We start from the raw sequence: 24,057 nt of genomic DNA on the forward strand, positions 1-24,057 counted from the left end.
CAGGAGAATCATGAGTTAGAAGTTAACCTAGCCAGTATGGGAAGACTCTCCCTAAAAAACTACGTTCTTCTCTTTAGCAAAGTGCCTTTTGTTATAAAATAAATTGAAGGTAAATTTAAGTATCTGAGTTAGTGATCTTCAAAGATCTTAATCTGGAATCATGGATTCCCATTCTGCTGAAATGAACAGTAAAATGGCTATATAGCCAGTTAAGCCAGAGAAGTGCCAGTTTATACAGCATGATTTTTAATAGGATTCCCTGTACTCCAAATAGTCCCTACTTTATGATCAGAGTATCAGGGAATTCCCCAAAACTGTGTTCAAAGTTTACATTATATCTGGTGAAAATGTTTATATTTATATTTCTTTATATTTAAAATGAATCTTTGAACCATTAAAAGAATTAAAGAACCATGATCATTTCTTATCATTAGTAAGTTTAATTTAATATGATATCTTAAGACAGAAGTATCCAAGCCAAAACCTAAGTATATAGTTTTGTGATAAAGTTTGAATTTTAAACCTCAAGCTATTAATGAACAAACATTATATTCAAATTCTTTGCCTTTTCACTATAATGTAAGTAATCGATCCTTTCCCACTTCAAGTAATTCAAGTAATGCCAAAGCTTCCAACTGACCTTGAATCTTCATAGTAGTAGTTTATAAGTATAAATAGTTCACGTTTAGTTGGGGAAAGAGTAGCAAATTATTATTACTATGTAAAACTGGATATAATTGCTTTAAAGAGACATGAGTGTTCATGAGGCTTTCTATCAGATACAATGATGAACCAAAGAATTGGATTTAACATGCTGTTCTGCTGTACACTGTTCTTATTGAAATCTAAAGTGAATAGAAGTTTCAGATTACTAACATGCAAGGAGAAAAGGGGAATGGTATACTTGATAGGCAATTTAGGAATGTGTCTTGCATGCATAAACACATCAAACATATCCTAAGGTCCCATTTTATAAAGATTACTGCCACTGTGAGGCCAGCCTGAGCTAGCTACATGGTAACTTTGAGACCGATATGGGCTACAAAATGAGAATCTGCCTTAAAAAAAAATTAAAAACTAAAACTGATAAAAATAAAATTGAACATAAAGACCACAAAATTTGTTTCAGACTACTCTTTGAATGACTCAAAAGCCAGAATTGAGCCAAGTGTGGTAGCGCATGCCTGTCATTGCAGCATTTGGGAATGGAGGCAGGAGAAATCAGGGGGATTTCATCCTCAGCTAAATAGTGAGTTTGAGGCCAGTGTGGAGTCCATGAGACCCTTTCTCATAAAACAAAGCACAAATTGTCTTTACAAAATATAGTACTTAGAGATGGAGGGATGGCTTAGGGGTTAAGAGCACATACTGTTCTTACTGGTTTGTTTCCCAGCACCCACATGGTGGCTCACAGTAGTATGTAACTCCAGTTCCAGGGGATCCAACACCCACTTCTGATCTCTGAGGACTCCTACACACATGTGGTACACACACATAAAATAAAGTCATTTAAAAGAGAAAGCATTTACTGCTCTTCCAGCAGACCCAGGTTTGAATCCTAGAACCCAGGTGGGAGTACACAATCATCTGTAACTCCAATTCTGGAGATTCTAACACCATAGATGTGTATAGTACTTGAACATACTAAAACATTCAGAAAAAAATTTAAGCAACTAACATAAAAGAGTTAAAAGTCTGTGTTAATATTTTAAAGAGTTTTATTATAGTCAAATGTAGTCAAGTAATATTCATGGGGTGGTTTTATACAGAGCTTTCTACTTAGTTTCAAGAATAAGGTTGTTTACTTAATTTTTGTAAGTAGCTTACAGCTAATGTAATAGACTATTAAAATAATTAAAAGAAGTAAATCAGCTGGGTGGTGGTAGCACATGCCTTTAATCCCAGCACTCTAGAGGCAGAGGCAGGTGGATCTCTTGAGTTCAAGGCCAGCCTGGTCTACAGTGGTAGGTAGTTCCAGAACAGCCAAGGCTACACAGAGAAACCCTGTCTTGAAAAAAAAAGGAAATTTCATTCAATTAAGCAGGTGCTAATGGTGGTATTGCAGACATATCTATCTCTTAGTTATCTGTATTGACAGGGGATTAGAAGTTGAATTCTCAAATTTTTGAGAAATTCAATGGTGAAAAAAAAAAAAACGATGTGGTAACTTTTCTTGCTGCTTTTGAGTTTTTAGTGAGTCCCAACTTTACTACCAAGTTTCCTTGGCATGACCTAGTAGGAATGTGTGGCATGGTTAGCCTTATCTAGCCATCTATATGGAGACTAGCTTTCTAATGAAACAATCTGGCTAAGTAGATAACTACAACTGCCTAGTATATAGTGAGGATACCTAAGGTCTGTAACTATAAACATTTAAGGTTCATGTTCATAAAATTTTATGACAAATATCTCGCCTTTTAGATTATTGATAAAAGCAAGAGAGATCCAACAGAAGAGATTGAAATTCTTCTTCGTTATGGACAGCATCCAAACATCATTACTCTAAAGGATGTAAGTAGATTCTTTAGCAAAGATAACTTGAAGCAATTGTCAAACTCATATTTGGGATATTTTTCAAATATTACATGGTACACAAAGACTACTTCCAAATAGTCAGCTTAGAAAGTAACATTGAATGGATGAAAGGGGAAATTATCGTAAGCAAAGTATCCCAGACTTTGAATGACAGAAACTGCACAGTTCTTCTTATATAAAGATCCTAGATTTTGTATGTGTGTGTGTACACAAGTGGGGGTGTAGGTTATGAAACAAGAAAGGTGACCATGAAAGGAGATAAAGATACCTTAAGGGAAGTTTGGGAAGTGGCCATGAAATCCTAAGAAGGGACTTGTAGTAGTAGGAAGGAGGGGACCAGCAGGACAGGGACAGGGGATTAGAAGGGAATATATTGGAGGAAGAGGATTGATTTTTAAGAAATTAATAATAAAACTTTAAAATCTATAATTTGGGGCTGGGGATTTAGCTCAGTGGTAGAACGCTTGCCTAGCAAGCACAAGGCCCTGGGTTCAGTCCTCAGCTCCAAAAAAAAAAAAAAAAGACAAAAAGCAAAAAAAAAATCTATAATTCATTTTCTACTTTTGTTTAAAAAACGATTTTAACATTATTGCTTATATTATGTGAATTTGAACTTACTAATATTCAAGATTGATTAGTCTTTCTGAAGGCTCCCTAAACTGTGCTCCCACCTGCCTTCCTCTGGAGCAGTTTTCATACTTTTTACACACCCTGTGTTCTGGCCATGCTTTATTTGGGATGTAGACTTTTTAAAGCACGTGTGCCTCATTTTCTCCCAAGTGCTTTTGAATGTGTGAATCCTTAAGTAGGAATATCATTTCCCTTCTTTACCTGGTTGACTACCACAACTAAGACTTTGCTATAGGCTGCTTCCTCCCAGGAAGCCTTTTCTGACCATTACCACCCCAGGACAAGTGAGGTATTCTTTACCTGGGATGTCCTGATACCTCTGTCTTCTGTGGCTTTTGTTATAACTGAGTATTGATGAAATATCCACTTCCCAAGTAAGTAGTCAGCTTTCTCTTGCTGTTGGTGCTCACATAGACTCAAAGGCTATCTCTTTAGATACTGTCAAAACTCTTGTTTTCTCAGAATAATTTGTCTTAGATAAAGAGTGTTGGCTAAGTCACATTAAATGTGAAGCTGTTCACTGTAAATGATTCATTTACACAATCTCCAAAAATCCTGTATTGGTTTTTCACAAGTAAATTTTTCTTGAATATGCAATTTTATTTCTTTTAATATATTCACTTATCTTTAGTATGTTTGAGTAGTGATTTAGAGACATAAAGCTTCAAATAATTTTTATGTTATTTTAAATTTTACAGGTATATGATGATGGAAAATATGTGTATGTAGTAACAGAACTTATGAAAGGAGGCGAATTGCTGGATAAAATTCTTAGACAGAAGTTTTTCTCAGAGCGAGAGGCCAGTGCTGTCCTGTTTACTATAACCAAAACTGTTGAGTATCTTCATGCACAAGGGGTAAGTCTTTTGAACATAATTTATGCATACACATACTTGTATGCACATCCTTTTTTCTTTTTTTTTTCTTTTTTTCTTTTGGTTTTTCGAGACAGGGTTTCTCTGTGTAGTTTTGCGCCTTTCCTGGAACTCACTTGGTAGCCCAGGCTGGCCTCGAACTCACAGAGATCCACCTGGCTCTGCCTCCCGAGTGCTGGGATTAAAGGCATGCACCACCACCGCCCGGCAACATCCTTTTTTCTTAATACTCAAGCTAAAATTAAAAATATAAAAGTAGCAGAAAGCTGTAATGCGCTTCATTATTCTACCACTTTTCCTTTACACAAACCTTTTTAATTAAGCCTGAAGTACTTTGAAATCTTAGCATGCTTATATTGAGTTGTTATGCTTTCTAAGAAAAAGTTGATAAGATCTTTGGATCTGTAAAACATTAGCACTCTGTATCCTTGAAAACCAGGCCCACTTAAAATTATAAGCAGATTGAGCCAAGCGTCCCTGTATAAGTTCCAGGTTTCAAACAGCTATCTCATGCAGCGAACCCAGGACCCTGTCCCACTGCCTGGATGCCTCCCAAACAGATAAAGCCAATCAACTGTCTCACCTATTCAGAGGGCCTGATCCAGTTGGGGGCCCCTCAGCCATTGGTTCATAGTTCATGTGTTTCCATTCATTTGGTTATTTGTCCCTGTGCTTTATCCAACCTTGGTTTCAACAATTCTCGCTCATATAAACCCTCCTCTTTCTCACTAATTAGACTCCCAGCGCTCCACCCGAGGCCTAGCCGTAGATGTCTGCATCCAGATTTCTCAGTCCTTGGATGGGGTTTCTGGTGGGAGGAGGGGACTGGACCTGCCTGGACTGAGTCTATCAGGTCAATCTCAGTCCTCGGGGTGGCCTTGATCTGGAGGTGGTGGGAATGGGGGGTGGGGAGGGGGTTAGGAAGGGGGAGAATAAGGGAATCTGTGGCTGTTATGTAGAACTGAATACTATTGTAAAATAAAAAAAAATAACAGGAAAAAAATTATAAGCAGAAAAAAAGAATGGTGGTTTCTATCCACATACACGAGTAAAGCCAGTTTGTCACCTAGTGAAAGATCTCATTGTTTTCTCCTGCATACAGATTTTACTAAATGATTTTTTAAAAAAGAAAGAAAAAAAACTAATTATTTTTAAAAGAATGAAGTCTTTGGAAGAAAGGAGAAAGGAAAAAATAAAGAGAAGGAAGATAGAGGAGGAAAAAATATCGTAGGGAGAAAGTTTTCTTATTAACATTTTTAATTAATAAAAATGCATAGGCCGGGCGGTGGTGGCGCACACCTTTAATCCCAGCACTCGGGAGGCAGAGCCAGGTGGATCTCTGTGAGTTCGAGGCCAGCCTGGGCTACCAAGTGAGTTCCAGGAAAGGCGCAAAGCTACACAGAGAGACCCTGTCTCGAAAAACCAAAAAAAAAAAAAAATGCATTTATGGTATAGGTCAAAGGTTTTTTAAGTATTTGTGTGTGTTCTTGGTGTGTGTGTGTGTGTGTGTGCGCGTGCGCGCGCGCGCACATGTGTATGGATCATGGAGGACAACGTTGCTGTCATCCTCAGGAACACCATATATCTCTTTTGGATCAGGGTGTCTCTCACTGGCCTGAAGTTCACCAATTAGGCTCAACTGACAGCCGATAAGCTCCATCCTGTCTGCCTTCCTAGCCGTGGGATTACAAACACTTACTACCGTGCCTGGCACATTTATATAGTTTCTGGGGATTGAGCTCAGGTCCTTGAGCTTTCAAGGCAAGCACTTTACCAACTAAGCCAATCTCTAGCTCGTGTGTGTGTGTGTGTGTGTGTGTGTGTGTGTGTGTGTGTGTGTGTGTGTGAGAGAGAGAGAGAGAGAGAGAGAGAGAGAGAGAGAGAGAGAGAGAGAGAGAGAGAGATAACTTCTTAAGGAGTTCATTTCGGTGCAGTGGTCTCATCTTGGTTGTTTGTTCATTTGGTGGTTTTGTTTGTTTGTTTGTTTTGCCTTTAAAAGCTAAGAAGTGGAATGTGTTAGATTTAGAGCTCTCCGGTCGTGGGGTAGTCAAGATTTGCCTAGTACTGTACCTTGAAATTGGTAGAAGACAATATTTGCTGAAGAACTGATAGCTTTACGGTTATCTAAGTCTTCTGTGTTCTTTTCCCTGTGTCTTACCAGTTAATTAGGAAAATACAATTAATGTCCTGGATGTTAGGAACTATAACTAAGGTGATTAAAATATAGACTTGGACTTGGTGATTGAAAAAGGAATCAAATCTAAACTTTTTAAAAAGAGAATGATTTTGTTTATGTGACATCTTGATTTGTACATCAAATAAATGAATTTAGGGGGTTTCGATTTGAGTTTTTTAAATTAGTTGGTTTTTACTCTTAAATAGCATGCCTGTGTGTGTATTTATTGTTTTCCTATCTTGATATATACCATTCACTCACTTTAGAATAGCTTTATCTCACAGTTTTCATGGCTTGTTTTAAGTGTCTACTTTAGGTCTTAGGTCACAATTTATTTCCTCTCAAAACTGTCTCATACTTTAAAATGCCTTATGTGAACCTGTCTGTTATATTCCTTTCCACTATGTAGCAAGTGCCTAGCATGAAACAGCCAGGATCTTATGGGACTTACTTACACAGTATCTGCAGCTCTTTATATAATACACTGGCACGTGGTAGAGACTGGATAACTATTATGAAGTGAATGAATTACCTGGAGATAGATATAGTTGCTATTTGCATTTCTCCTTTACCCAGTTACACAATTGAACGAGAGGGAAAAGGTAACTAACATTGTTTCTTCCTCCTCCTTATGCCCAGGTTAGTCACTGTTAGACCACTACACTTACATTAACAGCATTATGCACTCATCAGCTTGTTAGGTGCATTGTTTGGCAGTACGAGAATAAAGAAATTTCAGTGGGGAAATGTATTGTGTTAACATAAATCTCTAATTTTTATTTCAACTAGGTGGTTCACAGAGACTTGAAGCCTAGCAACATTCTTTATGTGGATGAATCTGGTAATCCAGAATCTATTCGAATTTGTGATTTTGGCTTTGCAAAACAGCTGAGAGCGGAAAATGGTCTTCTCATGACTCCTTGTTATACTGCAAATTTTGTTGCACCAGAGGTAATTGTGAGAGTGTGCTTGCTGTATTTAGGTATATTTAAGAACTCATTTATATCTGTAATATAGATAGTTAATTATTGTTTAATTGAAGAATCACTGAACTGATCATTGAAATAAAATGCCAGCCCTTTATTTCCGTTTAATGCTTCAATGACATCAGGTTGCCTACAGGAGAAAAATCTGAATTCTTCTGTTTCTCTAGTATCCTCTTCCTGAAGTTCTAGCTACTTGTTACTCCTTTGCCTATCATTAGCACTGTTCTGTCCTCTTGTTTTGTTCTGAGACAGGGTCTCAATTCTGTACCAGCCTGGCCTTGAACTTGCAGTGATCCACCTCAGCCTCCCAAGTTCTCAGATTGCAGATGTGAGCCACCACACACAGCTTTGTCTTTTGCTTCTATTTTTGACTGTCCTCTGCCTCTTCTCTTTGCCTACAGCCATCATACTTGAAGGTCCAATACAAACTAGCTAACTCTCTCCCTATATCAAGAGTTATTGGAGCTCAAATTATACCTCAGTGATAGAGTGCTTTCCTAACCTACAGGAAACCCTGAATTTGATCCCCAGCTCCACAGGTGGAATTCTATGAGTTCTAGGCCAGCCTGGTCTACATAGTGAGGTTATGTCTCAAGAAGAAATATGTAAAAGAAATTACCTTTGATTTGTCCTGTATCCCTCTCTGTACCCACAGCAGTACATAATAAATAGTCAAATACCAGTGTTAAATTCATAAATGTATATATGAATTTAACATAATATACATAAATGTATATAAGCAGAATGTTCTAATTTGATTACTGCATGGTCTTACTTGGTTTTTGTTGTTTCCTTTTTTAAAAATATTTTTATTCATTTTTGCATACCAACCACAGTTCCCTCTCCCACCCCTCCTCCCGGTCATCCCCCCCTCTCTCCCGCCTCTCATTCCTCCTGTACCCACCCCCACATCCACTCCTCAGAAAGGGTAAGGCCTCCCATGGGGGGTCAACAAAGCCTGGTACATTCAATTGAGGCAGGACCAAGCCCCTCCCCACTACATCAAGGCTGAGCAAGGTATCTCTCCATAGAGAATGGGCTCCAAAAAGCCAGCTCATACACCAGGGATGGATCCTGGTCCCACTGCCAGGGGCTCCTCAAACAGACCAAGCTACACAACTGTCTCCCACATGCAGAGGGCCTAGTTTAGTCCCGTGTAGGCTCCACAGCTGTCAGTCCAGAGTCTGTGAGCGCCTACAAGCTTGGTGTGTTGATTTGGAAAATACAATTCCATTCAATATCTAAATATATCTAAAAAACACTAGTGTGGAGAAGCTGGAAAGATGACTTCAGTTAAGAGCATTTGCTGCTCTTGCAAAGGATCAGCAGCTAACAATCATTTGTAACTCCAGTTCCATAGGATCAGACTCCTCTCCTGGCCTTTGTGGTGCACATACAGACAAGCTGGCATATGCAGAAATATATAAATTTTTAAATGTATTAGTGTGTTAATAATCATCTTTTACTTTTTCTAGGTTTTGAAACGACAAGGTTATGATGCTGCCTGTGATATATGGAGTCTTGGTGTCCTCCTTTATACAATGCTTACTGGGTAAGTGTGTACCATAAGCATTTATTCATCAATATTTTATCTAAATTATGTAGGCTTTTTAAATCCCTATATTGTAACATCTTTCCATGTTTCTCATACTAATATATGTAGTAGTATAATTATATCATATTTATAGCTGTATCCTTTTTTGTTCATTTGTTTTTTGAGGCGGAGTTTTTCTGTGTAACTTTGGAGCCTGTCCTGGAACTCGCTCTGTAGAGCAGGCTGGCCTTGACCTCACAGAGATCTGCCTGCCTCTGCCCCCCAAGTGCTGAGATTAAAGGCGTGTACACATACATACATACATACATACATACACACACACACACACACACACACACACACACACACACACACACACCTGGCAACTGTATTCTTTTTTTAATTAGCTTTCCTTTTTTTTTGTTTTGTTTTTGGTTTGGGGGGGGGTTTGAGACTTGGTCCCACTGTGTTGTCCTGGCTAGCCTGGGACTCGTTATGTATATTAGGCTGGTGTCAGACTCAGAGACATGCTTGCTTCTGCCTCTCTAGTGCTGGGATTAAAGGGGTACCACAATACCTGGCTTTAGCTGTGTTTTTAATGTCTTATGGTGTTAAATTATTTTTTCATACTTTTATTCTGATTATGTAATAAACATGCTGTTTTAATATATTATCTTAGACTGTGTCATAACTTAAAATACATATAATATATATTAAGTCTAACTTACTTAGAGTTTCTATTGCTGTGAAGAGACACCATGACCACAGCATCTTTTATTTTTTTCCCCCGGAGCTGAGGACCGAACCCAGGGCCTTGCACTTGGTAGGCAAGCATTCTACCACTGAGCTAAATCCCCAGCCCTGCAACTTTTATAATGGAAAGCATTTAATTGGGGCTGGCTTACAGTTCAGAGGTTCAGTCCATTATTGTCGTGATGGGAAACATGGTGGCATGCAGGCAGACATGGTGCTGGAGAAGGAGCTGAGAGTTCTACATCTTGATCCATAGGCAACAGAAAAAGAATGAAATCACACTAGGCCAGGTTTGAGCTTCTGAGACCTCAAAGCCCACCCCCAGTGACTCACCTCCTCCAATAAGGCCACACCTACTCCAACAATGCCACACCTCCCAATAGTGCCAATCCCTATGAGCCTATGAAGCCATTTTCATTCAAACTACCACAAAGTGTAATTAATATAACCTCTTATTTGGCCCATGGAGCTTCATTTTACTATCTTTTATTTACTTTGATAGACTCCAATAAAGTATTACATTAATTGAACTACTCAGAATACTTTTAGAAACTATAAATAAATGTAAACATTATTAACTATAAGAGAAATTTTATGCATTGACATTTTGACTTTATTATAATCTAGTTACACTCCATTTGCAAATGGTCCTGATGATACTCCAGAGGAAATATTGGCACGGATAGGTAGCGGAAAATTCTCACTCAGTGGTGGTTACTGGAATTCCGTTTCAGATACAGCAAAGGTATGTGTGACTTTTATTGCGGGATATTTAATCACACTGTGAAACTCCAAGACTATGTAAATAAAATTAACCTTGGCTCAGGGGGCAGAGCCAGAGACTAGACAGAAATTAGCCATAGAGAAGACAGGGGAGCCCGGAAGACAGAGAGACGCACAGGAAGGAGGAAGGAGGGACTTAGAGATTCCTGGTCTGTTGGGTTTGGGACGAATGGAGTGATGCTTCTCTTGCTGGATCTCTGGCCAAAAAGGAAGGTCAGCTGGTTGCTTTTCTGTTTCTCTGATCTAGCAAGTTTTTACTGCAACGTCTGGCTCCCGAGTTTGTATTGGTAAATAGAATGATAAAGACTTACTTAAATCGTACATTTGGCAGCTGAGGCTGAGCCAATGCCAGCAGACCTGAAATCCTCCCCCCAACATGGGGGAGGCCCCCAGGGGAGCAGCAGGGGGGCCACAGAGCCCAGACAATAGTTAAAATATCAGTAGATTCAGGTATGAGCCCTTAAGCTGACAAAAAAAAAATCAGACTTCTAATTACATGGCTATTTCACTTTGTTTTGTTATTGGGACTAGGAATTGAGCCCAGGACATCATATATGCTAAGTACACATTCTACCCTCAGCCATATTATAGGCTTTTTGACAGGGGAATAAGGTGTTTGATATGTGTAAATGTTTTCAGTGAGCAGATGGATATGTGCAAAAGGATGTGAAGTACAAAGGCAAATTTCGGGTGGCCATGCAACTTGAGTTGAGGGGTGTTGTTTGATTGCTTGCTTACTTGCTTGCTTTGAGATGGGTTCTCTTAGGGATCTAGGGCTCACTAATTAGGCTACACTGAGCCTCAGAGATCTGCCTGCCTCGGTCTCCCCAACTCTGAGATTACAATGTGTGCAGCAGTGCTCAACTTTTTCTTTGGGTACTGGGGAATCAAACTCAGGTCCTAATGCTTGTACAGTGTTCTAGTTTATTTTCTATTGCTGTGATAAACAGTATGACCAAATCAACTTGGAGAGGCAAGAGTATTTGACTTAACATTTTCTGACCACAGTCCATCACTGAGGGAAACCATGGAAGGAAGTTGAGTCAAAAACTGAAGCAGGGGGCTGAGTGGTGGTGGCACATGCCTTTAATCCCAGCACTCAGGAAACAGCCAGGTGGATCTCTGCAAGTTTGAGGCCAGCCAAGTCTACAGAGCAAGATCCAGGACAAGCACCAAAAACTACACAGAGAAACCCTGTCTCGGAAAAAAAAAAAAAAACTGAGGCAGAATTCATGGAGGAATGCTACTTACTGGCTTGCTCAACCTGCTTTCTTATACTTTTTTGTTTTTTGGGGGAGGAGTTTTTTGTTTTTTCTTTTGAGACAGGGTTTCTGTGTGTAGCTTTGTGCCTTTCCTGGAACTTGCTTTGTAGCCCAGGCTGGCCTCGAACTCACCGAGATTCACCTGCCTCTGCCTCCCGAGTGCTGGGTGGGATTAAAGGCATGCACCACCACCGCCCAACCTGCTTTCTTATATAATCCAGGACCACCTGTCCAGGGATGGCACTACCTACAATACGCTGGGCCCTCCCACACCAATCATTAATCAAGAAGTGTGGGGGCTGGAGAGATGGATCAGTGTTTGAGAGCACTTTGTTGCTCTTGTAAAATACCTGGGTTCAGCTCCCAGCATCCACATGCTGGCTCACAACCATCTATGATTCCAGTTACAAGAGACACAGTGCATTCTCCTGACCTCTAGAGGCCCAAGGTATTCATGTGGTATACATACATACATACATGCAGGCAAAACATTCATACACATAAAATAAGTAAATCTTAAAAAAAATATTGTTCCATAGACAGGCCTACAGGCCAATCTAATGGAGGCAAATCCTTAGTTAAGGTTCCCTCTTACAGCCAGGTGGTGGTGGTGCATGCCTTTAATCTTAACCAGCATTTAGGAGGTAGAGGCAAGCCAATCTCTGTTTGAGGCCAGCCCCGTCTACAGAGCAAGTTCCAGGACAGCCAGGACTGTTACACAGACAAACTCTGTCTGAAAAAACCAAAAAACAAAAGAAAAGAAAAAAATTTCCTCTTCCCAGGTGACTCTAGTTTGTATCAAGCACTGTACTGACTGAACTATTTCCCTAGCTTCTATTACAAGCTTTTGAAAAAAAAATATTTGTCATGATCCATGATGAGAAGAAACACTAACAGAAGTTTTTGTTTATAAAGTAGCATGTTGAAGTGATATTACCAAACATCTTAAACTCCAAAAAGGACTGTTTATCATGTTTCTTTCCTAAAGGATATTGGTTTGGCCTTATTGTCTGTCTACATTATAATCTTTGTCTTTACAAGCATGATGAATAATAATAATGGAAATCTTGAAAACTTGTCCATCTACTGTGTGCCTCACACTGCACTTGATCTCATAAGAACCTTGTAAAATAGATGGTAATAGCCCCATTTCACAGAACAAAGGCAAGGACTAGAGTTTTAGTACAAACTTGCCTCTAGTTGCACACCAGGTCCATGTGAGCACTTGCAACTCTCACTGCAGAGTACTTGTTCCCTAAAAGAACTGTACTGTGCCCTCATTTTGATTTGTTAACAACAGGGTCTCATCGCTGTCACAATTCATAATAACCTGCTTGCTGGAAACCATTCAGAAAGCCTTGCCTCTAGAGATGCCATTCTTAGACTAACACTGCTTTCACTTCAATCAGAGAAAGTTCTTTTTCTTTAAAGGAGTAAACTTTTCCAGGTCACATGAGAGAAATACAAAAGAGACTGATGTTGCTGGAGGGCTTCTCTCCAGGCTCCATCAAGCCCCCGCAGTCCCACAATCCACGTATAAAATAATCACTCAGACGCTTATATTATTTAAAAACTGTATGGCCGTGGCAGGCTTCTTGCTAACTATTCTTTTATCTTAAATTAACCCATTTCTATAAATCTATACCTTGCCACGTGGCTGGTGGCTTACCGGCGTCTTTACAAGTTGCTTGTCCTGGCGGTGGCTGCAGTGTCTCTCCCCCCTTCTTCCTGTTTCCCCAATTCTCCTCTCTCCTTGTCCCACCTATACTTCCTGTCTGGTCACTGGCCATCAGTGTTTTATTTATATAGAGCGATATCCACAGCAGACTGAAGAAACATTGGTAAAAATGCTCACTGACTTTCCTTCGAAATGGAAGCTCGAGTTGAAGTGATTGTAAATAGAGTACATCCAAAAAGTTCATAGGTTCCTTTAGATATAGAGCAGGAAGTTCAATTAGCCAGTTGAATTGATGTTTAGATATGTGGCTTTTTAACTGTGTTTAAAATTAACATGTGAGACTAAGTGTGTAGCTCAGCAGTGGAGCATGTGCTCAGCAGCCATGGGGCCCTGGGTGAGCCCCAGCACCAAAAATAAAAAACAATCTTAGCCTGTCTTTTTCTAACAGTAAAATTTGTCAAAGCTGATACTTTATTTTTTGGGGTACCTGTTTCCTTCCTAATTCTCCTTATTGAGCACCTAGATATGCTTAATAAATGGAAAGTCTGAAGAGAAAAGGTATGACAAAGATAGAATTCTTGATCTCAGAGAACTCACAGTCTGGCAAAGAGACAGCACAAAATGTGCAGTACAAGATTGACTGTATTAGTGCAGTTTTTGTGCTAAAGAAGATTACAGATGATACTGGACAAGAAAGCAGTGGGAGAGCTTTCCAGGCAGCTGAGGAGGCTATAAAAAGTTGTATTCTATCTCATGCTGAGGGAGCTCAGTGCGTGCCAGTTAGGTGGTGATGGGAGCATGAGAACAGCAAGTGCCTCCAGACTGGTCATTTGATATGACTCCTACAGCATGCACAAGCAAAGCTGCTTGATGAACTGAATTGTAAATAGCTGTGTGCCTCATACTTGGGATTATTGGCTTACTCTGGGTGGAGAGTTTAAAAAAAGAAAACTACCAAGCTAGCTGAGTGTGGTAGTGCACATACTTTTAATCCCGGCACTTGAGAGGCAGGCATATCTCTGAGTTTGAGGCCAGCCTTGTCTCCAGAGAGAATTCCAGGACAGCCAGGGCTACATAGAGAAACCATCTCAGAAGAACAAAAAGAAAACTACTAAGCTGTGTGTAGTGATCAGATTTTCCATTTTGCACTGCATGGCACAGTCATTTTCATCCATGGAGTCTGCCACAAACTGTCAAGATCACATGAAGAAATGTTACCCATAACCAGAGTACCAGAACCTACACATCACGTGCTTTTTCTCATCAGTTAAAACTAGTTAAAGTTATCTCTAGTCCTTTGCATTCATTTGCACTCCAGAATGCTCTTTTAGTGAAAGATGAGGATAGAGACACAAATATAGAACAAAAAATTATCTGTAACTCAGCCTGTCTTATAAATTCCATGCAATTACAGTAACTTTTGCTCCTGTATATAGTTAAGACTCCTGATTGTAAACATCATGTAATACTATCATGACCTACAAAATGGAAAAGAGGATTATGTCAGTATAGATGTATCCGTTCAAGAACAAGTTGCCTGTGTTGAACATTGTCAGTCGTTTGGGTTACATAATGGCTATGGGAAGAGAACAGGACCACAGCTGTCCTTTAGTGAGTGTTTACTCGCAAAGGGCTCTGTTAACTGGCTTGCATTGTTTTGCTCACTGCTCACTGACCCAAGATTAGGGGTATTACTTGTAAGGTTTTATACATTTCAAATCATGAAAGGTGAAGACCAAAATTATAGCAGTTGCAATCTGAGACAAATGAAAGGAAAATTTAGAAGGCAGAGCAGACTTCATAGTTTATTGAACATAAATAAGTAAGAAGCATCTATCAAGCATGCAGTCCACAATGCTACCTCAGGCAAATGTAAGAGAGTGCCTTTCACCAAGTGTTTGGATATGTAAGAAGCTTTGAGATTGGCAGTAGTTGAAGATTTCGGCATAATGAATTTAAAATGCTTATATAATTATAAGATGTTTGGCCATTAGGCAACTGGCCCTATGGCTGTAGGTCTTAGAAGTCTATGGTGGAGTTTGAAGGAGTTGACCATCTATAGTAGCTAAAGTAATGATTAAGAATGAGATTATTAGAGCATATTGATAGAAGAACCAAGGAAGGGATTCAACGAAATGCTACCATTTAAAGAGAAAGCTAGGCCTGGGGCAGGGGAGTATATAGCTCAGTGGTTGAGCTCTTGCCTAATATGTGTAAGGCCTTCCCCAGAACTTCGAGGGAGGGAGGGAGTGCAGGCAAAGTGAGTAGCCATTGAAGGGTTAGCAGTAAAAGAAAGATAAGTTTGAAATGACTTGGCCCAGTCAAACACAGAGATGCTATTAAAATTACAATTGAGTTTTGTTTTGTCTCTGGAAGTTTTACAACATTTACTTTTAGCACTTTGGCTCATTTTCGGAATTTGATAGGAAAGGTCATTTTTTAGTTTGATTTTTTTAACCTATCTTTTATTTATACTTTTTTTTTATAGAGTGTCACAAAGTGTTGCCCAGGCTATCCCAAAACCCCTGGCTTTAATGAATCCTCTTTCAACCTCCCAAGAGGCTAGAACTACAGGCATGTGCCACTGTTCCTGGCCCACTCTTTATTTCCAATTCTGTTCAGTATCTTAGTCCTGTTCTTAGCTGTTAATAATAACCAAGAGAGACTGCAAGTGTCTAAAGCAGAAGAGTAGCTAGAATAGCAACTGCCTAGTTCCCAATAGCTAGTCAGCCACCAGGTTCTAGCAAGAAATTTTTTTTCTACTTAGGAGTGATGGTGCATTCCTAAAATCTTAGCACTTGAGAAGCTAAGGCAGGAAGATTATGTATTCAAGGTGTGGTTACTTAGTGAGTTTGAAGCCTGCCTGGGATAAGTGAGACGTCTTTAAACAAACAAAAAAAAAAAACCCTAAATCTCCAGGCTTTTGCCCCTCCAATCTATTTTCCCCCAGACTTAAGGAGTATCATCTATCTAAATTTCAAACTTGACTACCTTATCATCTTGCTTTTGTGCTTTATTGTTCTAGAATAAGTCCATATTTGTTAATATGGCTTGCAAAGACCTTCCTCATCTGTCTATTCTCAATCTCTTCCACTTTACTGGCTGCCATGTTCTTCTTGACAGCAAATTTCTACCGTAGCCACATTGTATTCTTGTCAGTTCCTCAGTTGTGACATTGTATTAGTTACTTCCTATTGCTGTGATAAAGCCCCATTACCATGACCATGACCAAGGCAATTTCAAAAGTGTTTAATTAGGCTTGCAGTTTCAGAGGGTTAGAGTCCATGATGGAGCAAAGGCATGATGGCAGGAACAGCAGCTCACATCTTAATCCACAAGCAGTGATACACTTCCTCCAACAAGAGCACACCTCCTAATCCTTAGCAAGCAGTTTCACCAACTGGGGTCCAAGTATTGAAACATAGGAGCCTATGGGGACCATTCTCATTCAAACCACCAAAGACATGTTCTCTTGTACCCTAGGGATTTCCTCCAGATCTACTCCTTTTTGTCTACCTGAGATGTTCTGCTTTTTCCATACCTTTCGCCTGTTTGTTTGTGATTTTTTTGAGACATGGTTTCTCTGTGTAGCTTTGGAGCCTGTCCTGGAACTTACTCTGTAGACCAGGCTGGCCTCGAACTCACCGAGATCCACCTGCCTCTACCTCCCGAGTGCTGGGATTAAAGGCGCGTGCCACCACCGCCTGCCTCCATGCCTCTTCAAGTCCAGCTCTTGCCTATCCTTGAGGTCTTACTTTCCTTTTAATCATTGGTTCTCAACCTGTGGGTCATGACCCCTTTGGAGTTGCATATCAGATATTTACATTATGATTCATAACAGTAGCAAAATTATGAAATTTTAAAGTAACAATGAAAATAATTCATTGAAGTAGCAATGAAAATAATTTTACAGTTTGAGGTTACCACAACATGAAGAACTATATTAAAGAGTCAGAGCATTAGAAAGGTTGAGAACTACTGCTCTTAAGAGTCACTTTTTACCAGCACTCAGGAGACCGAGACAGGAGGATTGCCACAAGTTTGAGACTAGACTAGACTGAGCTACCAGAGAGTACCAGGCTAATTGGGGGGTACATGGAAACACTCTATCTCAAAGAAAAGTAACAGTCAAAAGTGACATTTTTGAAGACATCTCCCAGTTCAGGTCAGGTATCTATGTTCTTCTAGCTGCTCTTGGTACTTGTTAATCCCATCAGAGACTTTACCTTGCTTTATAACTGATTCTTTGACTCTTCTTCACTGAACTAAAGCTTTGTAAGGCCAGAACTCTGAATATTCTAACCCTCTAGAATTAGAACAAAGCTAAGAAAAGCTAGAGTAAACTGATCCTTTGCACCATAACAAAACTGTGGTACTCGGGGAAGAGAGGGGAGAGATTGGCGTGTTTTTCTCACAAACTTATCCTAAAATTTGCTCTGTGACAAAAGGACTGCAACCAGGAAATCGAGCATCATCATAATAAAAGCTGAACAAGAATGCTGACAATGTCAAGCATCATAGAAATAAGAGAGAAACAAAGAATTAACCTTGTCTTATTCTTCTCCTTCACCTGATGATAGGACCTGGTATCAAAGATGCTTCATGTAGATCCTCATCAGAGACTGACTGCTGCTCTTGTGCTCAGACATCCTTGGATTGTCCATTGGGACCAATTGCCACAATACCAACTAAACAGACAGGATGCACCACATCTTGTAAAGGTGAACAGCCCTATATCCAGTCATTGCTTTCTGTCTGGCCTCCAGGATAGACATAGCCAGCTGAGCCTCCAGGAAACCTGTCTCCATGCCCCAAGCAACTTTCCCTTTCATCTCGTTTACAAGTTCTTTGAGGGCATGGTGACACAAGGCATATCAGAATGTCAGTAATTAAGTTAGTTTAAGGGAAACTTTTGCATTTTTGTCATTCTGTGTACATAAGTGTTCACTATCAGTAGAGATAGAATCTATGAATTTTTCTAAATGAAAGATCCTGGTTTACAGCCTCTCATATTACAGGGTTATAAAGACAAGTGATCCTAAGAAAAATGAGGACTGCTGTATTTGAGCCCCTCCCTGTCCTTTCTCATACAAAATTTCAACCTCTCACATTAGCCTCAGTTTTAGTTATAGTCTGAAAAATTGACCACAGGTTATTCTCATTACGAGGCTGATAAAGATCTATATCATTTACATTATGAAAATCCCAGGGGAGGGGGACGTTTATTTCATATTTGTATACATGTCATTTTTGTTGTAATCTTTCTTTGCTTTTCTCAGGGTGCCATGGCAGCTACATACTCTGCTTTAAATCGCAATCAGTCACCAGTTTTGGAACCAGTAGGCCGCTCTACTCTTGCTCAGCGGAGGGGTATTAAAAAAATCACCTCAACAGCCCTGTGAAGTGACCTCAGTGAGATACTTGGTACCATGATGTAAGCTGATAGCACAAGTTCTGGCGACAGGTAGCACATACCTGAGAGACACCTGCAAGCACACACTGTCCCAGCTGGTACCCATAATGCTGCTGCTCCTGCTGTTCCTGCTTTCATCTCTTCTCGCTTTAATTGATTCTTAGCAAGTTAGATTTTCCTGGAGCTTCGAAATGAAAATGGAAACATGATGAAGATATAATCACTGAATCAACACGAAAAATAATGAACACATGAATACCACCTAAAATACACTGAATAAAAGTACTCTACACCATATAGCATTATTTTTATAGGAAATATTTCATGTCCCCTAAATATTCTTTTGTTAGTTATAGGGATGGACAGTTTATGTTAAGCACTTAGCTTAAACAATCCGTTTATATTAGCACTGTATCCCTTGTGCCATCCAACATTTTGTATGTTTTTGTAAACAGTTCATATACAGTACATTTCTGTACTGATTTCTTTAATGTATACATGCCTTGTTTAACTTGGAGTCTATTAATCAATTGACTATTAAATCTGGATAAATAGTTCACCTGGATTAACAGTATTGTTGGGGAACCTTAAAGATGGCCAGACTGATTGAACAGCTGTTGAATGTAATTCTTTCAAATTGTACATATCTTCCTCCATCTGTTTCACTGGTTTGTTCATTTGTTTCTTCAAGTCAGGTGCTCTGTCAGACTAACCTAAAGAGCTGTTAATGGTAGAGAAAGTTGTTGTGTGTGTGGCATGAAATCAAGAATACACCTATGAAGTTAATCCATATACTTTGTGATTTCTTAGGGTTTCCTTTCCTTAATTAAGGAAGTAATCCTTGAACTTTTAACCTTACATAGTGCTCATACTTAGTATTTGGCGTATCATTTGAAATCTTGCCAACGTACATCAAAGGCCTTTAAAAGAATCATATTAAAGAAATTGGAAAAGGAAAATTTAGCAATTGGTAATTAAAGCCTTACATGGATATTTCATGTTTAAATAGGTATTCTATATTAAACACTAATTTGAATGTAATAAAGGCCACAGGCCTCCATATGAAATTGGATTTAAACTTTATTATTCTAGAGAATAAACTATTCTTGGGCAAACAGTATCTGTTCTAACCTGAAGTCATAGCTGAGGCAGGCTCAATGACTGCTCAGCACTGTTTTCTGAATCCCTGCTGATGCTTTGTAGCCATATGATGTTTCCTTTGACTTCAGTAGTGACCAGTTTTCCTAATGGCCCCGGCTCTGCTTCAAGTTCTTCAGGATCTACTTCTAACTTGCTGGTTCCAGTTTTATTTGGCAAAAGAAACTTCTATACTCATCATTACCCATATCTTTGTCCCACTACCCAGTGTACATTCATATGTGATGTAAAAAACATGAGCAAAGAAAAAAGTGATTTAACTTACCTCATCAGAAATGTGCCCCGGTAGATGTGAGTCACTTACTGAGCCGTGTACATCAGAAATCTTCTCACTTAAGAGTACTAGCCCAAGAGTGTGTTTTTTGCAGTTCATAAAAGACACATGTCATTCCTTATCTTCTCTGCTATTAAAGAGAAAGAGAAAATCTCCAACGCCACCTTTGCCCAAACAACATGAAATGATGATTGCATAGAAATCATGTAAGTTGATCTTCTAAATGAAAAGTACACATTAGGAGGATGCCCGAAGTTCTACATACCAGCTACTGAAGTGCTTGAGTATATGGATGCTGACTATTCAAAGTTGCTTTCCATTGCCTGGCAGGAAAGCCTTTGCCCCCTCTTCTATTCAGTGTGTCAGATTCTGCCATTTATCCTGTCTCTCATTTAGTTTTTCCACATAGCACCATGCTGCCTTTTTTCACATTATCACCAAAAGGAGCTAAAGTCAAAATTATGTATTTTTAGGGCAGTTCTGTACTATATTATGATGCCAAATTTATTTCCTTTAAGAATTGCCTTCCTTATCTAGTCAAACTGCTAGTTTTATTGGAGAAATGAAGGTTATAGATTCGCAAAACTGAAGGCTTCCTACTGACAAAACAGGTTAGGAGCATAAATTACTTCATCTGTGGCTCTAGTGTTCACATTGTCTTAGGGCAAACATGGCCGACAATGTAGTGCTTGTGCTGGGTTAGCCTTTCCATTTGTTTCATAAAGTCTATTTCCTATAGGCCACCGTACTTATGGGATTAAGGCTCCTGAAGTCTTCTGCCTTTCACCCATTGCTGACAGTTTTGGCTTATCCCAGAGTTGTCAGCCCTGCTTTTATGTTTCACTGAAAAAAGGAACTAAACTGACAGGACTCTTTTTACAGACATCTCTTGGTTTATGATGCAAAATAACATCCCAAACAATAGAAATGTGTTTAACATAGCCAAGCATATACTGGAAACTATGAATTAAAATATGATGTTTTGCATCTTCCCTTTCAAGTGATGATATTAAATTAAGGTAAGTTTTTTTGTTATTTTTTTGTTTTGTTTTGCTTTTTATGAAACATTTCAGCTCCTGTTTAAAAAGGTATCTTCTAAGTGCATCAATGCCTTGAATTTAACAGATGTAATGTAAATCTGTTTTTAACAAGCAACTCCAAAACTCTAAAAATAATTTTGGCAAGACCCAAAGTCAAGATGCTGTGAAGCTGGCATACAGAAGAGTAAGTTCTGAGTGTCTAGAGAGAGGATGTAGGGTATGTGTGGTAGTTTCCACATTTCACATGCATTGCTCTCCAAAGAACAGGTTGGGAGGATCAACCATTTTCCATCTGTTCTTTAGACATGGCTTCTGTTGGGATCAGAAGACATCAAGAGAAGTGGGGGTGTCCTTAAAGCTGTGCCCATACCCTCAGTCCAAGAAGGATTGGAACAGAGATTAGGTGCAGAGGCTTCAAGAGAAGGCATGTATTTGATAGGAAAAGGACCAGAGTAGACTCATCCTGGGATGATAGTTAGCCAAAGGCTTTCTAGACTTCGGGACCTTGGAATAGCTGTTCTTATTCACTGTGGAGGCCAGTAATTCACGTATCTCAACATGACTTCGATAGTCTCCAGTCCCTGGCTTTTATGAATTACCTACAATATTTCAGGTTTTTCTGTATTTTATAAGTTCTTAGTGTGGTGATGAGAATTTGAGACTTGTGAAAGTACTCAGCTCTGGAACATAAAGGATCAAAAAAGGTCTATTTTCTGTGACTCACAAAAACAATGGATTCCATGGCTGATCTTGGTGCTTAAACCAGGAGGGTCCAGTCTAACTCTGTATCTGTCCCTCTGCAAGATCCAACTCCATGTGACTAAACTGGATGTATACTTTGAGCCTTATTTAATTCACAGAGAAGTTGACTTAATTCAGTGTTTTTATTTCAATTAATGAAAATAGTCCTCTTTTCAACCCCAGGTTGCTTACATTTTGCTGATCTCCCCCAAGTGACCATTGGTGGAGACCAATTAATGAAGGAATGAATTCAGTTTCTTGAGACTGTGGTATTCTACAGAGCCACACTTAACCACTTTTTCCACTGAAGAATCTACACAGTGATAATGCCCAAATATGGATGGCCAAGAAGAATTTGTGTCTACAGTGTGCTTTGTGTGTTTTTGACACTGCTATATTCTGTGTTGCCAAGTGACTTGTAACTGGTTCCAAAGTGACAGTTCTCAAAAAATTCTAGTCATTAAGTCAACTTAATTTTCTTGAACCTGGTGTCATTATAGGTCTCAGATTGGCCACTTTTGTGTCAGTCTTTTACCTGTTCTTAATGGGCATAGCAAGGGTCGGGATGAGAGCCTACTTTCCTACCTCTAAGGCACTTTCCTCATTGTTTTGCCGTATACCTTGAACTGCATGATAAACTGTTGAAATATCATGACTTTGCCCAGAGCAACTAGCAAGGCCTATGATGTTTGGACTAGATATTAGTGGAAAGGAAAACTTAGAGATTTAAGTCCAGATATATGAACCTCAAGAAAATGTCTTCTAGCACATACCATTTAAGTACAGTATATGGAAATGTATTTGAGAAGAGAGTCACTATAATAGTTCTCTCTAAGTAGATTAGTTCAATGTCCAATGAAAGTGAACATCTTTATTCCTATATTACTATCGTACTGGATGAACTGTATACTGAGTTTTTCAAACAAGTATTTAAAGTAGAACTTTTAAGTACAAAGCAAGGGCATGAGGATAAAGACTTGGGTTGTGTTTCTGTAAGTGTAGTTTACCATATAAAGCTTTGTTTTTTAATTTAAAAAAGGTTTCAAAGTATTGCCATTCATTAGCATACTTAATGATTATGAGTGATGAGTGTATAACTCAAAATCATATACATGTATTAGTTTATCTTAACTTTTTCCCTAAATAAAAAGGGAAGGTATACACCTAAAAGATGTAATTATTTTGCATTCTTGGCCATGGGTGGGAATGGGGTGGGTATCTACTTAAGCAGTTTTTAAAAAAGAAAAAAAAATCACAAATATTTTTCTACTGTTATATATGATCTTACTTTGTACTAGTTTATCTCTAGTAAGGCATGCCAGAAGCTCAAGCAAGGTACCATATCAAGGGTTCTAATGTGTTGTACCGTTTATTGGTGGATAAATCGCATAGATGCTTGGCACTGCTGCCATAGTTAGGAACTGCTTGTAAGGATCAGATTTCACTGAGTATTTTAAGTTGTTTTACTTAAGAGTTCAATCTGGGAAGTTTGCAAATCATACTATTAATGTGTAATCTAAGCTCTTTCCAATGTATCCATGAATAATCCTGGAACAATATTGCTTGTATTCCTGTCAAAGAACAGGTTTTGTAATCTTTAAAAGAAATGGAAATTTATATAATAAAGTTTCAAGTAAACCATGTATGTTCTTTTTATCAGATTATTTTAGTTATATAATTAGACCTTTATAATATAAATATTTCTCTCCAAATTATATTTATGAAATTATATTGGTAGAATTTAAAACAGGACTATTTCTAATTTAATAAGTACAAAATAATTTTTCTATGCATCATCTTAGACTCATGTGAGCCAAACATCTTCCCAACTATCAGGCCGGGCACAAATGAAATAATCTTCATGGAGAAGTCCAAAACTGCCCTTCTCCTTTGTTACCTTAGTTCTCCTTTGGATTTCCTTTGCTATCCAGAGTGAACCTTGTAACCTCAGAGGTGATCACTCAAACTTCTTTTTCGGAGGCATCCTGAATTTTCTTACATCCTTGCTTTTGTTCTGTACCTACTGAGCAAAACTCCAGTATTTGGCCGGGCGGTGGTGGCGCACGCCTTTAATCCCAGCACTCAGGAGGCAGAGCCAGGCAGATCTCTGTGAGTTCGAGGCCAGCCTGGGCTACCAAGTGAGTTCCAGGAAAGGTGCAAAGCTACACAGAGGAACCCTGTCTCGAAAAACCAAAAAAAAAAAAACCTCCAGTATTTGA

The 24,057-nt window shown here is 39.0% G+C and overlaps 1 protein-coding gene across 7 annotated transcripts in view; it reads left to right on the plus strand.

The window, feature by feature from the left end:
- Rps6ka3 (ribosomal protein S6 kinase A3) overlaps positions 1-23,481 on the plus strand; it is a 107,198-nt gene extending 83,717 nt beyond the window's left edge. For all 7 annotated transcript variants that reach the window (XM_076561660.1, XM_076561661.1, XM_042269621.2 and 4 more), the window contains 7 exons: positions 2,422-2,511; positions 3,864-4,022; positions 7,006-7,167; positions 8,678-8,754; positions 10,117-10,234; positions 17,793-17,933; positions 18,492-23,481. In XM_076561660.1, coding sequence (XP_076417775.1) covers positions 2,422-2,511; positions 3,864-4,022; positions 7,006-7,167; positions 8,678-8,754; positions 10,117-10,234; positions 17,793-17,933; positions 18,492-18,614 — 870 coding nt within the window. In that variant the 3' untranslated portion in view covers positions 18,615-23,481. The remainder of the gene's footprint in view (positions 1-2,421; positions 2,512-3,863; positions 4,023-7,005; positions 7,168-8,677; positions 8,755-10,116; positions 10,235-17,792; positions 17,934-18,491) is intronic.
- Positions 23,482-24,057: the final 576 nt, after the last annotated feature.

This window comes from Peromyscus maniculatus, chromosome X (genome assembly GCF_049852395.1).
Source record: "Peromyscus maniculatus bairdii isolate BWxNUB_F1_BW_parent chromosome X, HU_Pman_BW_mat_3.1, whole genome shotgun sequence".
Classification (NCBI taxonomy): Eukaryota; Metazoa; Chordata; class Mammalia; order Rodentia; family Cricetidae; genus Peromyscus; species Peromyscus maniculatus.